This window comes from Euleptes europaea, chromosome 3 (genome assembly GCF_029931775.1).
Source record: "Euleptes europaea isolate rEulEur1 chromosome 3, rEulEur1.hap1, whole genome shotgun sequence".
Classification (NCBI taxonomy): domain Eukaryota; kingdom Metazoa; phylum Chordata; class Lepidosauria; order Squamata; family Sphaerodactylidae; genus Euleptes; species Euleptes europaea.
The window spans coordinates 36,899,995-36,917,900 of NC_079314.1; the positions used below are offsets into that span (position 1 = coordinate 36,899,995).

At 46.4% G+C, this 17,906-nt stretch overlaps 2 protein-coding genes and 1 non-coding gene across 3 annotated transcripts in view; 1 reads left to right on the plus strand and 2 right to left on the minus strand.

Annotated features, from left to right (window-relative positions):
* Window positions 1-8,849, minus strand: TAF12 (TATA-box binding protein associated factor 12). The gene is made up of 6 exons (XM_056846841.1): window positions 8,767-8,849; window positions 4,168-4,419; window positions 3,764-3,841; window positions 3,337-3,451; window positions 2,252-2,340; window positions 1-592 (listed from the first exon to the last, which is right to left on the minus strand). Exons 1-6 carry the CDS (start codon window positions 8,833-8,835, stop codon window positions 557-559), a joined length of 639 nt encoding a protein of 212 aa, XP_056702819.1. The 5' UTR covers window positions 8,836-8,849; the 3' UTR covers window positions 1-556.
* Window positions 8,850-11,517: 2,668 nt separating this feature from the next.
* Window positions 11,518-11,657, plus strand: LOC130475900 (U11 spliceosomal RNA). Its single transcript, XR_008933271.1, has one exon. It is a non-coding gene; the product is annotated as a U11 spliceosomal RNA (small nuclear RNA).
* A 3,349-nt stretch (window positions 11,658-15,006) lies between these two features.
* The window catches only part of LOC130474754 (discoidin, CUB and LCCL domain-containing protein 1-like), a 41,955-nt gene continuing 39,055 nt past the window's right edge, over window positions 15,007-17,906 (minus strand). The window contains exon 15 of the mRNA XM_056846450.1: window positions 15,007-15,542. Within this exon, the coding sequence (XP_056702428.1) occupies window positions 15,007-15,542 (536 nt within the window). The remainder of the gene's footprint in view (window positions 15,543-17,906) is intronic.

Consider the following 17,906-nt stretch of genomic DNA (forward strand, 5'->3'; position numbering starts at 1 on the left):
TTCCAGCTCGTTGTTGAGCCTCAAAATAAGTTTGTTTTGAACAGATTTTTGAAGACTGGCCCAGTCTCTTGCTCCAGCTTCGATGCCCTCAGTAAAGTGTTTTTCACAACCGGTGCCAGTACTGTTACCTGGTTTTAGATTCATAATTTCTTTACTAATAAAACAAATCTAAACACTGACATTACAAAGAGTTAAAGGGAAACAAAAACATCTACAGCTGCTTCTAATACTGTTCCCCAGAATACCAAGATATTCTGTCCCTTGGACAATCCCGGACACCATAAATCACTGTTGAAGTCACAAAAAGAAAGTTGGTGTTTCAAGATAAATTGTGTTCTTTGGGGGAAAAGAGACTGGAGAGGGGGAGAGGCGGGCTGGGCTAATGCTTTTGGCAGATCTCCCCTCCAAGTCAGATATTGCTGCACCATTAAATAGATGCCTCTCTGTAAAGCGTAAACCATCCCAAAGATGATGGCATAGAGATGCCACAGCTTAGAGGCAGATTTATTTTTCCCAGTCCAGAAAAGCCATTTTTATCTCCTGCCTTTCCCAGGCGTTATTTCTTGGTAGTTTTGCGGATCAGTGCCATCCTCTGTAAAGAGAAAAATGAGTGTGTCAGTCAGGAAGACATGCTCTCAGAAGACACTTGATTAATGAGATCTAGACAAGTCAAAAGAACATTAAGAACATAAGAAAAGCTATGCTGGATCAGACCAAGGTCCATCAAGTCCAGCAGTCTGTTCACACAGTGGCCAACCAGGTGCCTCTAGGATGCCCACAAACTGCAGCAGCATTACCCTGCCTGTGTTCCACAGCACTTAATGTAATAGGCATGTCCTCTGATCCTGGAGAAAATAGGTATGCATCATGACTAGTATCCATTTTTATTAGTAGCCATGACTAGCCCTTTCCTCCAAGAACATGTCTACTCCCTTCTTAAAGCTTTCCAAATTGGCAGCCATCGCCACATCCTGGGGCAGTGAGTTCCACAGTTTAACCATACAATTTAACTACTCCTTCCAGAGGCTTCATCACCATGGTACTGAAATGCCTTCCAGCCCACAGTCTTACTGGTCATCAAGATGTTGAGCTGAAATAGGATGCCAGCTAAATGGGGTTGCAAGGTGCTAGTCTCTAGCTTGCTTTCGTGCAGAGGACCTGTACCCAGCAGCGTAACTGTACTTTTGACTTTTGAACACATTCGGGGAGCTTCCCCTTCTGCATGCCACTATCTTCTGGCACTCACATGCTTGAACCATCCAGAGGCTCCTGCCTGAAGTTTCACATTGCATCATCTTCTTTGGGTCAGACTGTTAGTCTTTAGACCAGGGGTGGGGAACCTCAGGCCCGGGGGCCGTATGCGGCCCCCGAGGACATTTTTGTGGCCCTCGGGAGCTCCGGGGCCCTGCTGCAGAGGCGGGGTGCAGGGTGGCCCTCCCAGAGAGTGTTCCTGGCGCCATGGCTTACAGCGGTGCTGCGGCGCCCTTTTTTTCCCCGGACCTCCTCTCGCCGACTGTTGAGCAGCGAGAGGGAGGGGGAAAGAGGCTGGTGGATCCCGGCGGCAGAGCATGCATGCAGGAGCCGATCGGGCTTCAGGGGGGCCCTTTTGTGGACTCTGGGGAGGAGAGGGCATGGAGACTGGGCCCGGTCACGCGGGGCTCTGTGCGCCGCCGTGTGTGTGTGTGGGCAGGGGAGGCTGGGGCCCGGTCACGCGGGGCCAGCGGGTGTGTGTGTGTGGGGGGGAAGGCTTTTCTCTCTTTTCTTCCTCTTTTTCTGTCACTCTTTCTCCTTTCTCTCCCTCTTTCTCCCTCTTTTTCTGTCTCTTTCTTTGTCTCTCTCCGTCCTTTTCTTTGTCTCCCTTCGTCCTTTTCTTTCTTTCTTTCTCCCTCTCTCTCCATTTCTTTCTCCCTTTCTCTCGCTTTCTCCCTCCCTCCTCCTCTTTCTCTGTTTTCATTCCTTCCTTGCAGATCGACTGTGGGCTGTGCCCCCCTGGCACCTCATTTGCTCGGGCCCACTGCTGGCTGCCCTTCCGCCTGGGAGGGGGAGTGGGGGCACCCTGCAGGCCTTCTCTGTGTGGCCTCCCCTGGGGTTGCCAACCTCCAGGTGGTGGCTGGAGACCTGGCAACCCTAGCCTCTTCCCCCCCCCGGGAGATCTACACCTGGTATGGCCCCTGAATGATGTCATAAATGTGTAAATGGCCCTTGGCAGAAAAAAGGTTCCCCACCCCTGCTTTAGACCATGGGTCCTTACCTGTTTATGAGCTTCGGTAGTGCAGGCTTTTTTATATGGCCTGATTTCTTCAGAACCGAAACCTGGGATCCACATGTTCCACTGGCGCTCTATAGTGAAGCAAAGGTTGGTGGAGAGGCGGTAAGCAGGCACACAGGAAGTAGATGATACCAACATTCCTCAAGTTCACTATTTAGGAAGGAAAAAGCCCAAAGCAGCTTCTGCTGCCAGGGTTGTAAGTACTACATAAAGTGAGAAACCCAAATTAATTGCCTTTTGGCAGGATGTGAGAGGTCCCTGTAAGACAGCAAGGCTCTTATGCCCCTCCCTGCCAGTATCTTGAAGATCTGGATTGCAGGTTGGGCAACAGACATCACGTCCACCAAAAGGTGCAAGGAAGGTGAACTAGGGGTTCCCCAACAAACACTATAGCAGTGGTGTGGGAACCACATTGCTGTAATTCAGTCCCACAGTTCCCAATCCCACATAGGAAGGAACAACCACACAAGTCCTTCCCACCATCATGGTGTCTCCACCTCAGCTGAGCAACAACCAGGTGGGAAGGACCCTACAGGTAAAAAACCTCCCCACTACTCTGCCTTTCAAGAGAGAAATTAGGAATAACCAAAGTGTGTCCTTATGCTCAAGCTGTTCAGTCTATGGACTCTCCTACCACATCTCCTAAGGGCCCCGATTCCTCTGGACTCCAGATTTTGCCCCATCCATGATTCAAAGGCCTGGAATCCTAACACTTAAGGTTGTTTTCTCAGCTATTAAGAAGGCACTATGTTTCTCCCCCCCTCCCAATTTTTCGTCAACTTTGAAGGAGGAGCCAAGTACATACACAACAGCTGTCAAACAGAGGCAGTCTTCAATTCCTCCACATGGCAGCCATCACTACACAGTTCTCCATTTGCATGCAATGGCTCACTGCACAGAATTGATTATTCTGTCCATGCTGTTTTATGAATGGGAAAGGAAGTCTGCAGCAGTCTGGAGATACAGCCTGATTCACCAGGGGGGCACAAAAGGCTCACCATAGAGCGACAGGGGCCACACAGAGTGATTTACAGCCACAATTTCTGCCCTGGCTTGGAGAAACTTACCAAGGTGCAACTGGACATCTTTCACTTCCAGGGTGTTGGATTTGCGGTGCCGTGCAAGCTGGCAGGCAGCCGTCACCACACTTTCGATGAAGTCATCGGCAATCTGCAGCAGCATCTGTCAAATACAGAGGAAAGAAGAAGCCAGGTGCATTCAGTGGTGGGTTCCAGCAGCTGACATCACAGGGATGGGATGACATCTCAACCTCAGAAGTTTCTCACTTTCCCAAGAAATTAGACGGGTATCAGGGGGCATCTCAGTGATTTTCCACCACCCGATACTGCTATTTGTGCATGTGCTGATGGCCTTAAGCATCCCACTGGATCAGCACAAGGTGAACAGTCCAGCCCTGTGAAGGATGGATTTGTGTGTGTACAAAAGGGCTGTGTGACTTCTCAGCACTGGCCTCTCATTTTAACAAGAACCTACCTCCTCTACATCTTCATCCAGCTGCTCATTTGGATCCACCTCCCGAACAAGGTCCTGCAGTTTCTTCTTAGTTAAGATCTGGGGGCATGTGGGGGGAAATCAAACATTAGCACAACAGTAGTCATTATATCAATAGGCATTCCCACTCTAAACTATAAAAAGATTAAAACTATGAGATATATGCACTTTTGATGAAGAATATGTAAGGGAAAAAATCACCAAATGATTCCAGATGGGACTCTAGGAGGCAGTTACACAGTGCACAAGACAAATGACATCTTTGGACAAAGATTTAGCCTCCATTTTAGGTTGCAGGAGAGGTAGCACCAGGCAAACTCAAATGCAACCAACCTTTAAAATTCCCTCCTCCCCTCTTGCTTTTCCAGTACCGGAAATGAAGTTACCTGGCTGCTTTCAGGACTGAGACGCCCCCCGCTGCTAGGAGTTCCAGGCATCTTTGCCACAGTGGTATTGTTTGCCATGGAGCTATGCGGGGGAGTACTAGCAGGTTCCGGCTTGATTGAGGAAAAATTGGATAAGTTGATCAAGGTAGATGGACCAAACTGGTTCATAATCTGCTGGGCTTTAGCCTTCAGATCATAGAGTTTGTCAAGGTCTTGTTTCTTCTTGGGAGTGTGAGGGCCTAAACCAATCAGCTGGAGGAAAACCAAAACCCCAATGTTAAAAACAGCAAGGAAGGGGGACTTAAAAGGTGGAAATGGTTTAAGATTACCTTTTTTAAGGCTATTCCTGAAAGGTAGGATCCCTGATGATTCAAGCTGATCAAATTTTGGGGTGCACATTGATAGAAATAAACTTTCATCAATCACTGGGGAGAAAAACCTCACTGCGTCACATTTAGGCCACTTCATAAGAGGGTAGGTGGAAGTTTTTCAAGGCCTCCTTCCTAGAATTAATAGTACCTCTTCATGCAAACCATCACAATTTGGAAACTTGAGTATTGTTACACCTATGGATCTCAGATGTGCATTCTTTATCTTTCAGACCAAGCATTCAAGGCAGCCCCCCCTCCCCGAATATTTGCCTGGTTCCAAAAGCAAATGTGTGGTGCTAGTTGATTACTAAGCAATTATTAGCTGGCCACTGAAACATGTGGACCCCTCCCCATCTGCAGTTCTAAGAGAAGGGAATGAAAAGGAAAGTTGCACAACGTACACCTCTAGCTACAGCTGGACATTGCTAATTTATGATGCTTTCTATTTGTTTCAAACTGAATGCCTAGTTATCTTATAGTTTGGAACTGTCCACACAGGAAACAAATCAGGGTATGTCCTTACAGTGCAAACATGCATTTTCATTAAACCATGCTACTCAATTGACTTCATTTTAAATCAATGTCTATGCTATCTCATTTCAGTCATGTCTTCCTTGTGTCCAGTACAGCCTGGTTCAGATAATGATAGCTTCTCAAACCTCACAAATGGCATGGATTCTTTCAGTTTTTATGTAAGATGGTAAGTATCCTCTATGAACAGAGGAACATCTGAGGCTCTGGATGAGGTCTGCCAACTCAGGCTAACATGCTCTATGATTCCCAACATACCACTGCTTGAGAACATACCCTTGACCTACAGTTCCACAGCAACACCTAAGGGTGATCCCTTAGGTTCCCTTTGATTCTTCCCGAAAACGTTCCAGCAAAAACTGCCCCAATTAATTCCAACAATAATTCAAAATTCAGAGGGGTCTTTCCTCAAGAGATTTTCTAATTATTAATACTACAAAGCCTAATCCTAAATTATTTACAGTTTCGTGTGATTTTATTAAATATATGACAAAAGTGCTGTAGTATATAAATAATTAAATACAGGAGCAACCCTGGTGGTCATCATTACAACAAAAAGTTGGCCTCTAATCCTAACACAATCTCTCCCCAATTACTCATAATTTCATTATAGGTTTAAAGAGCTCCATATAATTGAATATTGGAGCCAGTATAGAATACAACTGGTTAAGAAGTGAATGTAGCTACCACCATTGAAGGGTATAAAGTTAACATATAAACCAGCAATGACAACAACTCCATGCACATGCATTTTTATGTCATACAACAAAACATATTCTGGTGTGAAATGATAAGCTTTGTACTTCTGAGGATCACTAAGAAACAGTACAATTAAATCCTTGCTGAAAATACTAGATGCCACCATGAAATTTCTAGGGGCCATGGCAACTGGTGCCCAAGATTCATCAAGGCCTTTCACAAACAAGGAGAAACCATGGTTTCCCAACTAAAAGGAAATCTAAACAGCAGCTAAAGCACACATCAAGAGGAGACCGTACTAATTTAATGCTCATGTAGCATCGAACTATGGTTTTGAGTCACATCTGAACGAAAAGCATTTTTAGAGGTGAACACTACTAACTTTTTCCTGCAGCTTAACATGGATAACATGTAATTTCTTCAGATGCAATATGCTAATTACTCTTATTCTGCACTAGTTTTCTTTACAATTTTCACTCAGTATGCACCATTAACATCATATCAACACCCAAATACATACTACCCCAATAGCAAGGGGTGACAGATAAGGGGTTAATCTGCAGCCAGACCTGACTGACCAAGAGTGGGCAGAGCCAGAGAGCTGACGCTCTGGAGTTCTGAGAGACAGAGAGCCTTTGAAGCTTGGGACCCAGCCTGGATAGAAGGCTGTGAAAGGAGTCCTAAGATTGGAACCAGCCAGAGAAGGCTGTGATAGATTCTGAGCTTGGTAGCGAAACTGAGCAGATGCCAGACTGTACTCTGTGAACCTGAGGGGTTCTGTTAAAGCCGAAGCTAATGAAACACACACAACCTGTGGTAGTGACAGGAGTGAGAACTGGGTTAGAGAGGGCCCATTCTCAAGTCACAAAGGGGAATTAGTCTCTGAGGTAGAGCTATTCCAGTAGCAGGGAGGTGTGGAGGATTACAGCCACTTAGGTGGGGTAATCAGAGAGAACTGGAAGAGGGATTTTGGATATTTCCCCAAACTTCTGTGAGTTCTCTTAGGAGGGAAAGGAACAGACTTCCTTTGCTCCTGTGAGCTAGGCTGGGGACAGAGTCTGAATCGGGGTAACAGTTCTGAGGGACAGAACAAAGCGTGAAACTAAGAACTGAAGGAACTTGAGTGAAGAAAACATCTGAGATATCTCTCTGAAGTAATCTTATGTAGATAAACCTGACTTTGAGTTTTCCCTCCAATTTCTGCCTTTTCCTTGAAAATTAACCTCTGTGAGGTCTGTTCAATAAACTTCCCTGTTTTGTCTGTTTAAGAAAAAAAAAGCCTCTTGTGTCATATTTCTCTCTGAGGTAAATACTGGTGTGGGACTGGAGGAGAAGGAAAATAATCTCACAAATATACTCAGGCCAACGCTTTTCCCTCAGCATATACAGCCGGGCTGAGAGAGTGGGATACTGAAGTGGTTGAAAGGGGGGGGTGCGTCATAAAAGGCAATCAAAATGAAGCATTTTTTCATTCTATTTCAGTAAAAAAAAAATCTGTTAGTACTAAGCCACACAAAGGACACACGCAAAAACAAAAGAAGCCTAGCAATTTCAATCCATGTTATAATCTCATGCATGATTCTGTTCAATATATTTTGGCACAGAAGTCCATGCTATGGCAGAAAACCCTGTTTCAGAATGATCACTGCTTTCAAATAAGGGCAAGTCCTTAAACTTATAGGAAAACCGATGAAAAACAGCCCAAAAGGAAAAGAAGGGACAGGTACTGAGTACGGTAATATGGGATGGAGCTCAGAATCAAGTTCAATTTGAGGAATTTCAGGATTCCATTCCCTGCCCTACCTTTGGATAAACTTGCACCATGAGCTACCACAGATTAACAGCTGCTTGAGGAGAATACTCAAATTAGCCTAAGAGTCACACCCCCTTCATCACACTCATGTGGAGCTACTGTGCAGTGGAACAGGCTATATACTAGTGACAACGGCATCTTCAAACACCTGGCATGTGTAAAGGACTAATTATAATCTAATGCATGCCATGGGAAAGGCGTAGTTTCATTCAACACCAACTGAAGTCAGCCACTAAAGCTGGATCTTCTATAGTTCCAATTATATTGCTTTTCCGTTCTTTCTTTCTACATCCCTGCCCTTATTCTTCTGCTGCTGCTTCTAATCTTGTTCAACCTTACTTTTCTCTGTTCTTTCTGCTACTAATCAGTTTTCTATTGTGGCTACTGCTTCTGGAATTTCTCTGCACCGTTTCTGCCCTTTCCAAAGTGTCCACTTTTTTGTGTACTTTTTAAAAAAATTGAACTTTCCTCCTCCATCTTGCAGCTTAGCTGTTTTTTCATTTCCTTCTTCCTTGCTCCTTAATAACCTCAAATATAACTCAGAAGAGAAGATTCTGTCTGTAAGGTGTAAATATAGTTATTTTCTATGCTTATTGTTTTACATTTCTAGCTGTTTTCATAAGTCACACAGAGAGCTAACTGTGGTTGAGGGGCAAGACATAAAAGTTAAAGTAAGCTAATATCAGGAAAAGGGACCATATGTAGTTATTTGGCACTTGTATAGTGCCCCGTTTCTGGATTAATCATCATAAAGCCAGGTGAAGGATGCACTATATTCCCTGGGGCAAAGGCCAACTGTAGAATGTTTAATAACCTGCTATATTTCAATAGAATAGGAAGAGTAATGTCATCAAAAAACAACAGAAAGCTAGGACTTTCACACTTTTTGATAAAGAAGAGGAGTAACTAAATTTTCTCCAGAGAGAAGTTCTAGGGCTTAGATCTTGCCAGTTCATGCTTTAAATTAGGTAGAACATATTCATGAACTATTCCGCATGGGCCCATTGACATTTTGACAAGAATTCTAGAAACTTAAAAGGGAAAAGATTCTTGCAGAACTTCATTTACCATAATCACACTTCAATCTTGGCATACAACGAAACTGAACATGGTAACACTGGTCAGCAGCTTCTCACCACAATGCTAGCATGCCATGTCATCGTGAGTTCAAGCCAACTTACTTACAGCTATTTGAGTATCTAGGTCTTTAATTACATCAGAAACTGCTGTTGGACCAGTGAAGGGGGAGGCCATTTTCAAGGGGTTAAAGTTCCTGCAAGTAAACAGTCAGGTAAACAGACCTTTCCTGTTGCAAAAGCTTATAACTCCCACAAGCCATTTTGTACCAAACTTTGTCACACAGAACAGAAGCTCTGACAGATGTCCAATATACCCACTGAAGAAGAGTTGGTTTTTATATGCTGATTTTCTCTACCTTTTAAGGAGAATCAATCCTGCTTACAATCACCTTCCCTTCCTCTCCCTACAACAGACACCTTGTGAGACTGAAAGAGTGTGACTAGCCCAAGGTCACCCAACTGGCTTCATGAGGAGAAGTGAGGAAACCAACCTGGTTCACCAGATTAGCCTCCACCGCTCATGTGGAGGAGTGGAGAATCAAACCCGGTTCTCCAGATCAGAGTCCACCACTTTAAACCACCGCTCTAAACCACTACACCACATACAGTTCCTGAATAAAAACGTAATAAAAACAAGTTACTACACTGCAGTAAACAGGTACACTTAGGCCTCTACTAGAGGACTACTGACAGGATTGAATCACCTTCCTCTGAACAAGAATACTGACTCTATTTACAAGGCCTATATTTATGACTTTCCAGTGTCATCTGAGGCACACTGACAAAGCCTGTAGAAACAGATGAATTGTCAAACTAATCTCCCTCCTCTGCCTCTTTCCCTCCACTTCCCTATCCTACTCTCACGCATTTTTGCCTTTTCAAGCTGTAAACCAGGTTCTTATTTCCATTTACAAAATTTACCTTGCAATCTGTGTTTAAGATATAAGCCACTCAGGATGTCAGTATCTTGAAAAGCTGGCTAATGGTAAAAGCAACACAGGAAATCCTACAAGCTATTAGATTCTGAGCCAGCCGGAAGGGGGAGATGTTATCTTTTGGGGAAACTGCTGGTTTGGAGCCCACTTAGAGCAGGTTCCCCTCTGCTAAATACAAATATTTAGTTTTCCCAAAATGGCTATCAATCAAAATAACTACAGAATATATATAGTTATTTATCTGATGCATTTTAATCCCACCCCTTCTTCAAGATGTTTCTCCCCGCTCATCACATTATACACACACCACTGTGAATTAGATCAGACTGAGAATTGGTGATTGGCTCATGGTCAACTCCGTATGTTTCAGGGCAGAGTGGGGATTTGAATGTGGGTGTCACCAGTCCTACGCTATGTTGTAGTGATTAGTATCAGGCAGGTAGCTGTGTTCGTCTGTAGCAGTTGAACAAAACTTGAGCTCAGTAGCGCATTAAAGACAAACACATTTTCTCAGGGTATAAGCTTTAGTGAAGGACATTACCAAGGACCAGTTGGAGTCAAGATGCAGAAGTACAACACAAAACATAATCAGGTTGATTAGAGTAATGCATAGAAGTGGGAAGTGTTGAAAATTAGAATCTGTAATGAGAAAAGAATCCTATGATTCAGGCCTTGGGAGGGGGTCCATTCTCCACCACATCTTGACTCAACTGGCCCTTCATAGTAACACCCTCCTACCTTCTGACATGGATATAAGGGCTGATGGATCTTCATTCTCATTTGTATTTGACGAACTGAGCACCGACTCACCAAAGCATATAACTTGGGAAATTCTGTTGGTCTTGAAGGTGCTGCTGGACTCGATTTGCTTGTTTGTTTTAATCATAGAAGGGAAAGCACAACGGAACTAAGGCTAGGTCCAACCTCTACGAGGCTACCATAGCGCTGGAGAGGAGGCGGAGAGCAGCCTGACCAGACTCGGGAGCAGAGGTCAGCTTGGAAAATTCCTGGAGATTCAGGGGCAGCGCTTGGGAAGGATGACGTTCGTGGGAGAGAAGGGAGGACAGTGGGCACGTGACGCCATCGTGGCCCCCCCCCTTCAAAGCTGCGATTTCCCTTAGGAAAATTGATCTGTGCAACTGCAGTCTGATGGCTTCTAAGCTACCTCAACAGGCAGGCGCCCGGGACTGTCGTCCTGTTCCTCAGCAACCTATTATAGCCTGAGCCTCCGCTGCCTTTGACACTGCTCCGCAAGCCCCTCGCAACTCACCCGCGCGCCTATCTTGCCATGTCCGCGTCCCGCCTCCGACTGCTGCTTTCCTCCCTTCACGGAGCCGCCGGGACACAACACTTCCGGGGTCACGACCCCAATCGCCGCCGCAGCTCTAGAAACGTTTACGGCAGCCCGCGCGCCTAACGAGCCGACCAATCAGACGCTGCCTGTCTTTCTCACGGCTCTGCTGGTCTCGCGAGATTGACTGTGGATGTGCGCGCTCCGGGCTTTGCCGTTAGCGTATTCTTTTAACGTCCTGTTTCTGAGCGCCGCTTAAAATATATTTGCTCATTCCGCTTGAGCTTCCGCGCTGAATACCTCAGGGTAAGGGTGACGATATGTCTAGAATTACCTTTCGCAAAGGCGCCTCTAACCCCGCCTTTCCCATGTTCTCCTTTCCTGGAGTAGGAGGGCAGTTGCCCAGAATGCGCTGCGTAAATTTGCATATCGCTTTTCGAGGGCGTCCGGGTCTCTTATCGCCCGAAAGAAACTGTTTTTTGCCCGAAAGAAACTGTTTTTTTGCAAAGAACAGTGGATCTAAAGTCAAAGGGGGCTCGACGTGTTCTGTCCGGCTCGCGGCTGGTGGTTCGCCATGAGTTGTGTGAATCGCTCAGATAGGCTAGCGGGTCCTCCGCGGAATGCGTCGCTTAAAAAGGGCTTCTGCTGTGAGTGGCACATAGAAGGGCGGCTGCGGCTTTGTCTCTTTCTGTGCGGAATCGCTATCAAGAGATTTCGGAAGCATAATTTTTGCGCTTGGGGCAGCTGGTAATCGCTTGTTCTGGCTCCCCGTTTCCATCGTATTGAAAAATAGAATTTTGTTCCCTTCTTTTTTGACTTAATTCTCATTTTAGCGCATATTTTTCCTTTATTCTCATGAAATTTCTGAAGTCCTACCCAATCTTTTCCAAACCTTTTTATTCAAGTTAAACAGAACACGTTACAGAATTTTCTATTCCTTATCACGCTCAATCTCCTTTCCTTTTTGGTAGTTACACTCTCATTTGTTCAGGGGGAAACCAAAGTGCCTTACAGCCTGTTCTCCCTCCCTCCATTGCATGTCACACACAGGCTATGCCAGTGGTTCCCAAACTTTTTGGGCCACCGCCCTCTTGGTTCCTCAACCCCAGCGCCCCCTACCCTATCCAACAACACAGTTGAAGGGGCCCACCTCTAGTTCCCCCCTGCTGTCCCCTTGCCTCTTAGTGCCCCCCTAGGTAATTCCACTACCCCACACGGGGTGATACTGCCCACTTTGGGAACCATTGGGCTATGCTAACACTAGCAATTTGAACCTCTCCCAGACCCTAGTTCAGTGATGGCAAACCTTTTAGAGACCGAGTGCCCAAACTGCAACCCAAAACCCACTTACTTATCGCAAAGTGCCAACACAGCAATTTAACCTGAATACTGAGGTTTCCTCCCAGCTCGGCAAGGGGGTGGGGCGCAGGGAGTCCAGGGAAGGGGGGCGGCTTTGAAGGCCAGGCAGGTCGGAGCCCTTCAAAGCCGGGCGGTGGGGAGTCCAGGGAAGGGGGGACTTTGAACGGCTCCGATCTCCCTTCAAAGCCCCCGCTCGTGCCCACAGAGAGGGCTCGGTGTGCCAGACTTGGCGCGCATGCCATAGGTTCGCCAACACGGCCCTAGTTGGATGCTGTAACCACTACAGCATGCTGGTGCTTTATGCCCTCCAAACCATACAGCACTTGAACTTTGCCTAGAGTCTAGTGTAGAGATATTGGGGTTCTCCAGATCTTAGTCAGACATAGCCTAATAAAAAGTTCTGAAGAACTTGAAAGCTTGCATGCTCTCTTCTGTTATTTTTGTTGGTCTTAACGAAAGGAATTTGGAGGGTTTTCTCCTTTGGTTTGGAAGAATGGCAACTAAATGCAAAATAAGACAAAATAGTATTTTTCAGTTATCTGGAACAATTAATGCTGAGCCCACCCTTCTTTAAACATCTAGCAAGATAAGGCGTTCTGGAGTACAAGCTAGCACATGGTGTTGTGCAGGTTCAAATAAAAGATATGCCATGTTTTAGAGAAATTATATAGTTCCCAACTATAGAAGAAGAGTTGGTTTTTATATGCCAATTTTCTCTACCTTTTAAGGAGAATCAAAGCGGCTTACAATCTCCTTCCCTTCCTCTCCCCACAACAGACGACTTGTGAGGTAGGTGACTAGCCCAAGGTCACCCAACTAGCTTCATGTGTAGGAGCAGGGAAACCAACCCGGTTCACCAGATTAGAGTCCACCACTCTTAACCACTACACCACTCTGGCTCTATAGTGACTATAAATAGGAGTCTATTACATGAAGGCTTATGCTAGAGTAATTTTTAAGATGCCATGAACAGCCTGGGAGCAATTCTGTGCAGAGCTACTCCATTTCAGTGGACTTAGACGGGGGGGGGGTGTAGTTCTGCATAGGATCACACTGTCCCATGACTACCCCACTGAAATATATTCAGATTTGATTCTGTCATGCTTGGGCTCAGTCCGAATCCATTGTGGCTTCCTCACTATGGCAAACAATTATCCCTCTTTATGGTAATTTATCTGTCACTTCATCACCACTTGGGTGTGAGTCACATCCTCTAGGATTGGATGGTTTCTCTTTTGCCTGGATCTGTACTCTGCAATGCATTGAAACACACCTGTGGCCCGCAGTACTGGCCTTTTCCTGGAATAATTGTTATTTATTTGACTTCATTTATAGGCCACTTCTGTTCCCAGCGCGAACCAGAGTAGCTTACATCATTCTCCCCTCCTCCATTTTATCCACACGACAATGTTGTGAGGTAGGTTAGGCTGGGTGTATGTGAGTGGCCCAGGGTAACCCAGCAAGCTTCCATGGGAGAGTGGGGACTTGAACATGGGTCTCCCAGATCCTAGTCCAGCACTCTATCCACTCTACCACACTGGGTCTCTAATACCCTTCTTCTGTTTTATTTAGATATTTATGCCCTGCTTTTCTCCCTAAGGGGGACCCAAAGCAGCTTATGGCATTGTTCTATGCTCCTCCATTTTGTCTTCACAACAACAGCCCTGTGAGGTAAGTTAGACCAAGAGAGCTCAGGATCAGCCAGTGAGTGTCCCTAGCGGAGTGTAGATTCAAATCTGGGGTTCCTGGATCCTAATCTGACACTAACTCTGGATCTTTGTGTCCTTGTGTATTTGTACCTCTACTTTTTTGCATCTGACAAAATGATCTCTGGCTCATGGAAGTGTCTGTATGCATAACAGTGCAATCCTCTGCAGTTATACCATTCTAATCCACTGAAGTCAGCGGGCTTAGAAGCGTGTAACTCTGATGAGGATTGCGTTGTAAATGTTAGTATTTCTCTTAGCTGCAGTAGACTGATGCGGAGATACTTCTGCAATCTTTCTACTCTGTCTTTTCGCCTCTGTGTGTCAGCACCACACACTTGAGCCATAGTTTTCCCATGTAGAGGCTGCGTGTGGGGGAAGGAAAGCTTAGGGCAGATAAATGTAGGTTGGCTGTTGGGTGGGAAGGGGAAAAGAAAAAAAAGGAAAAGTGAGAGACTATGGGGGCTTTCAGAAAAGGGAAAGAGGAACTAGTGGCGGAGGGGAAATGAGATGCCCCCCACAAGTTCTTGCAGGTTCCCCCTTGTGTATATATAAATTGTAGATGTTTATTATTCACAAAAATTCATTAGAACAGCAAAGTAAGAAGTTATAATATTACATATATATTTGATCACCCCATACCATCTCTGGGGGTTACTTCCAGTACAATCCTAAGTATGTTTACTCAGAAATAAGTCTCACTGAGATCAATGGGACATGGGTTACGATACTAAGGACACTTTCCTGGGAGTAAGCCCCACTGAATAACATGGTTCTACTTCTGAGTAGAGCTGTTTAGGACTGGAGCCTGCAGTAGAGGTATTTGTTAAATTAAAAGGGATGGGGTGGGAAATCCCAACCAAATTCATTAGGGGTTCAAGACAAAGACTCCTCTGATGCAGAGCACAGATGCCAGGAAACTCTTGACTTATTTCCCTTTGCTGGTGTGAGAAACGGCCCCTTGGTTGGATAACTTTCTGGCCGCAAGTGGTGCTCCTTGGCGCAGTCCATCACTTTCTAAGCAGCGTGGCGCACAAGGCCTCTTCCTTTGTGGCTCAAAAGGGCTCGTGATAGACGTGTGCAAGGGGGAAGTCCCTGAGCTGGAGGGGGCATCCTTGCAGAGAGGTAGCTGGCTGTGCGGCAGGGGATTCATCGCTTGAGCTCAGAGTCCGATCGCTTTGTAGTTCCCCGTGGGTGGGTGTCACCGAGCCCTCCAGCATGCCGGCTGCATCTGCTGCACTGTTCGGCTTCTCGGCAGGCCGCTGAGCAGGGCAGTCGTATTGCACCTGGGGCTCGGGGCACCCTGGTGAACCTAAGGACCCTGGCTGGCTTTGGGAGGAGGGAATGACTTTGATGACGCAGACGTTCTTCCGGAAAGCGGCCCCCTCTGGCTCAGCGGGCTGCTCTGTGAACGGTGTGGCGTACTCTGGCTCTGGGGGCAACGGCTCAGCATACTCATGGTACTTCCCTGGCACGTCGTAGTGATTCACCACTAGGGGGAGTGTGTAACCTTCGTCCGGGTCAGGCTTGAATGTGGATGGTACCGTCTGACTGGTGGGGCTGACTTGAACTACATCTGGCTCAGCATATTCTGCAAAGGGAAGAAAGGAACTCTCTGAGACAAGATGAAAACCTGCCTGTGAGACACACAGAAAAGGCCGTAGAGGCAGCTGTGTTGGTTCTGAGAAAACCCCTGATCTGTCCTGTAAATTTTTTATACTGCCTTTCCTCTAAGGAGCTCAGGGTGGTGTACGTGGTTTTCCCTTCAACATTTTATTCTCACAACAACCCTGTGAGGTAGAGCTGAGAGATGGGTGACTGGCCGAAACAAGCTTTGTGGCAGAGTGGGGATTTAAACCCAGCTTCTCATCCAATGTTCTAATCACTACGGCATTCTGGTGTATTGCCTATGGTGGTCACATTAAACTGCCAAATCTAACAGCAATGGGTAGGCCTGTCTTCCTCCATGAATCCAAAGGCAGTGTGTTATAGTGGTTACAGTAGAAATCAAGCCCCTGGGTGACCCAGGTTCGAATCCATAGAAACTTGCTGGGAGACATTGTTCCTGTTACCCCGGCCAACCCCTGCCCTCTGTGCCTCTGCCAGCAGAGATGAGGTGGTTGGTAGCACCTTGCTTCCCCCTTTGAGGCTCAGCTGGGGTCTACCATGCTGTCTTTTAGGCGCTAAAACCAAACATTTATTTGAGCTGCTTTATGGTTTGCTTCTACCCTGCAGTCTGCTTTATGGATATTTTTACACTGTTCAGTGCGGTTTTTTGCTGTTTTATGCCTATGGCTTGTTTTTAATATAGATATCATGTTTTGATGGAGTTGTTTTTATTTGTAAACCTCTTTAAGCAGGTCGCTGGAGAGGCAGCATATAAATAAATATTTACCCTTTCAGCAAGGTGCTCCAGGCACACATGGAGCTGCCTTATATTGAGTCAGACCCTTGGTCTATCATGGTCGACAGTACTGCCTAATCTGACTGGCAGTGGCACTCCAGGGTCTCAGGCTGAGGTCTTTCACAAAACCACCTACCTGATCCTTTTAATGGGAGATGCCAGGGATTGAACCGGAGGCCTTCTGCATGCCAAGCAGGCACTCTGCCACTGAGCCAAGGCCAATTAATACGATTTCCGTCCTTTTTATCCTCACAACAACCTTATGAGGTAGGTCAGATTGTGATGGACTGGTCCAGGGAGCAGTGTGTCAGTTTCAGGTCTTTCAAATCCTACGCCACACTGCCTCTCTGGACACACACTTAGCAATTTGACACGTTCGAACTGGAATTTTTGCCTGTGACCTAGGACTCAGTCGGTGGGTCTGTGGCATTGCCAGCTGGACATTTCCCCCAAAGCCCCCAGCTTCCTGGTTCCTGCTCATGGTCTGAATGGCACAGGCATCAGCTGATCCAAGATGCAGGCGTTTGCTAATGGCTCCGGGCCCCTTTTCCTACCCCCATCCCATCCTGCTCAGCATCATGGAAAGAAATCGGAGAAGAAAATCAATGGACCGAGTGTTTGTAGCCATCTGCATAGAACGAGTGGAGCGAATTTGCTGCTGCTGTGGGGCTGTCCTTAGAAGACAGGGCTCTTCTGGACAATGGACAGCATTGGCCGGGGCTTAATTTATGGGCAAACCAACCATGTCACTTTTGTCTGCTTCATAAGGAGGAACAAACGAGCCATTCAAGAGACGCCTTTGGAACTGGAGCCTTCCTCTTCCTCGTGCTGTATCTTGGGAGACTGTGGGTGTATTCCAGATACTGAGCCTTCTAAATACATGGAGATAGTTCTGGCTTCACTGTATCCACTCAATACCTTTTGTTTTGTCGCTGTATGAAGCAAGGACTCTCTATTTCTGCCGAATAACTTTTGCTTGATTTGACATTTGATGTATTTGGAAATTACATAAAATGAATGGAGGGAGGGGTTGAATGATCATGCTTGCTGTATCCACTCCTTCCACATACATTCATTATTCCTACAGGTATAGTGGTTGTGTGTATGCAAGTTGCATGTATACAAGCCCTCTGTGCAATTAGGGACCCTGTATTTTATTCAGGTACCAGATCCATATACAAGTTGAAGAGGCTGATGGGGCATGCCAGGGCTGGATCTAAGGGGGGGGCAGGTGCCCCAGGCAACGGGCAGAGAGGGGGAGGTGGTAGGAGGTGGGGGAGATTCAGTTGGAAGAGATGGCGCGTTCTGCAGAATGTGCATCTGATTCCCCCGATTAGGCTGCTGCTAGGAGGTCAGAGAGGCTCCATTGCCCAGCAGAGATGGTTCGTTCAGCATGCGCGGATGGTTCCCCCAATTAGGCTGCTGCTAGGAGGTGGGGGAGGCTCAGTTGTACAGAAGAGATGGCTTGTTGTGCAGTGCACGTGCCCCGTACCCCCATTAGGCTGCTGCTAGGAGGTGAGGGGGAAGGGAGAGGCAGACCCTGGGCCCCAG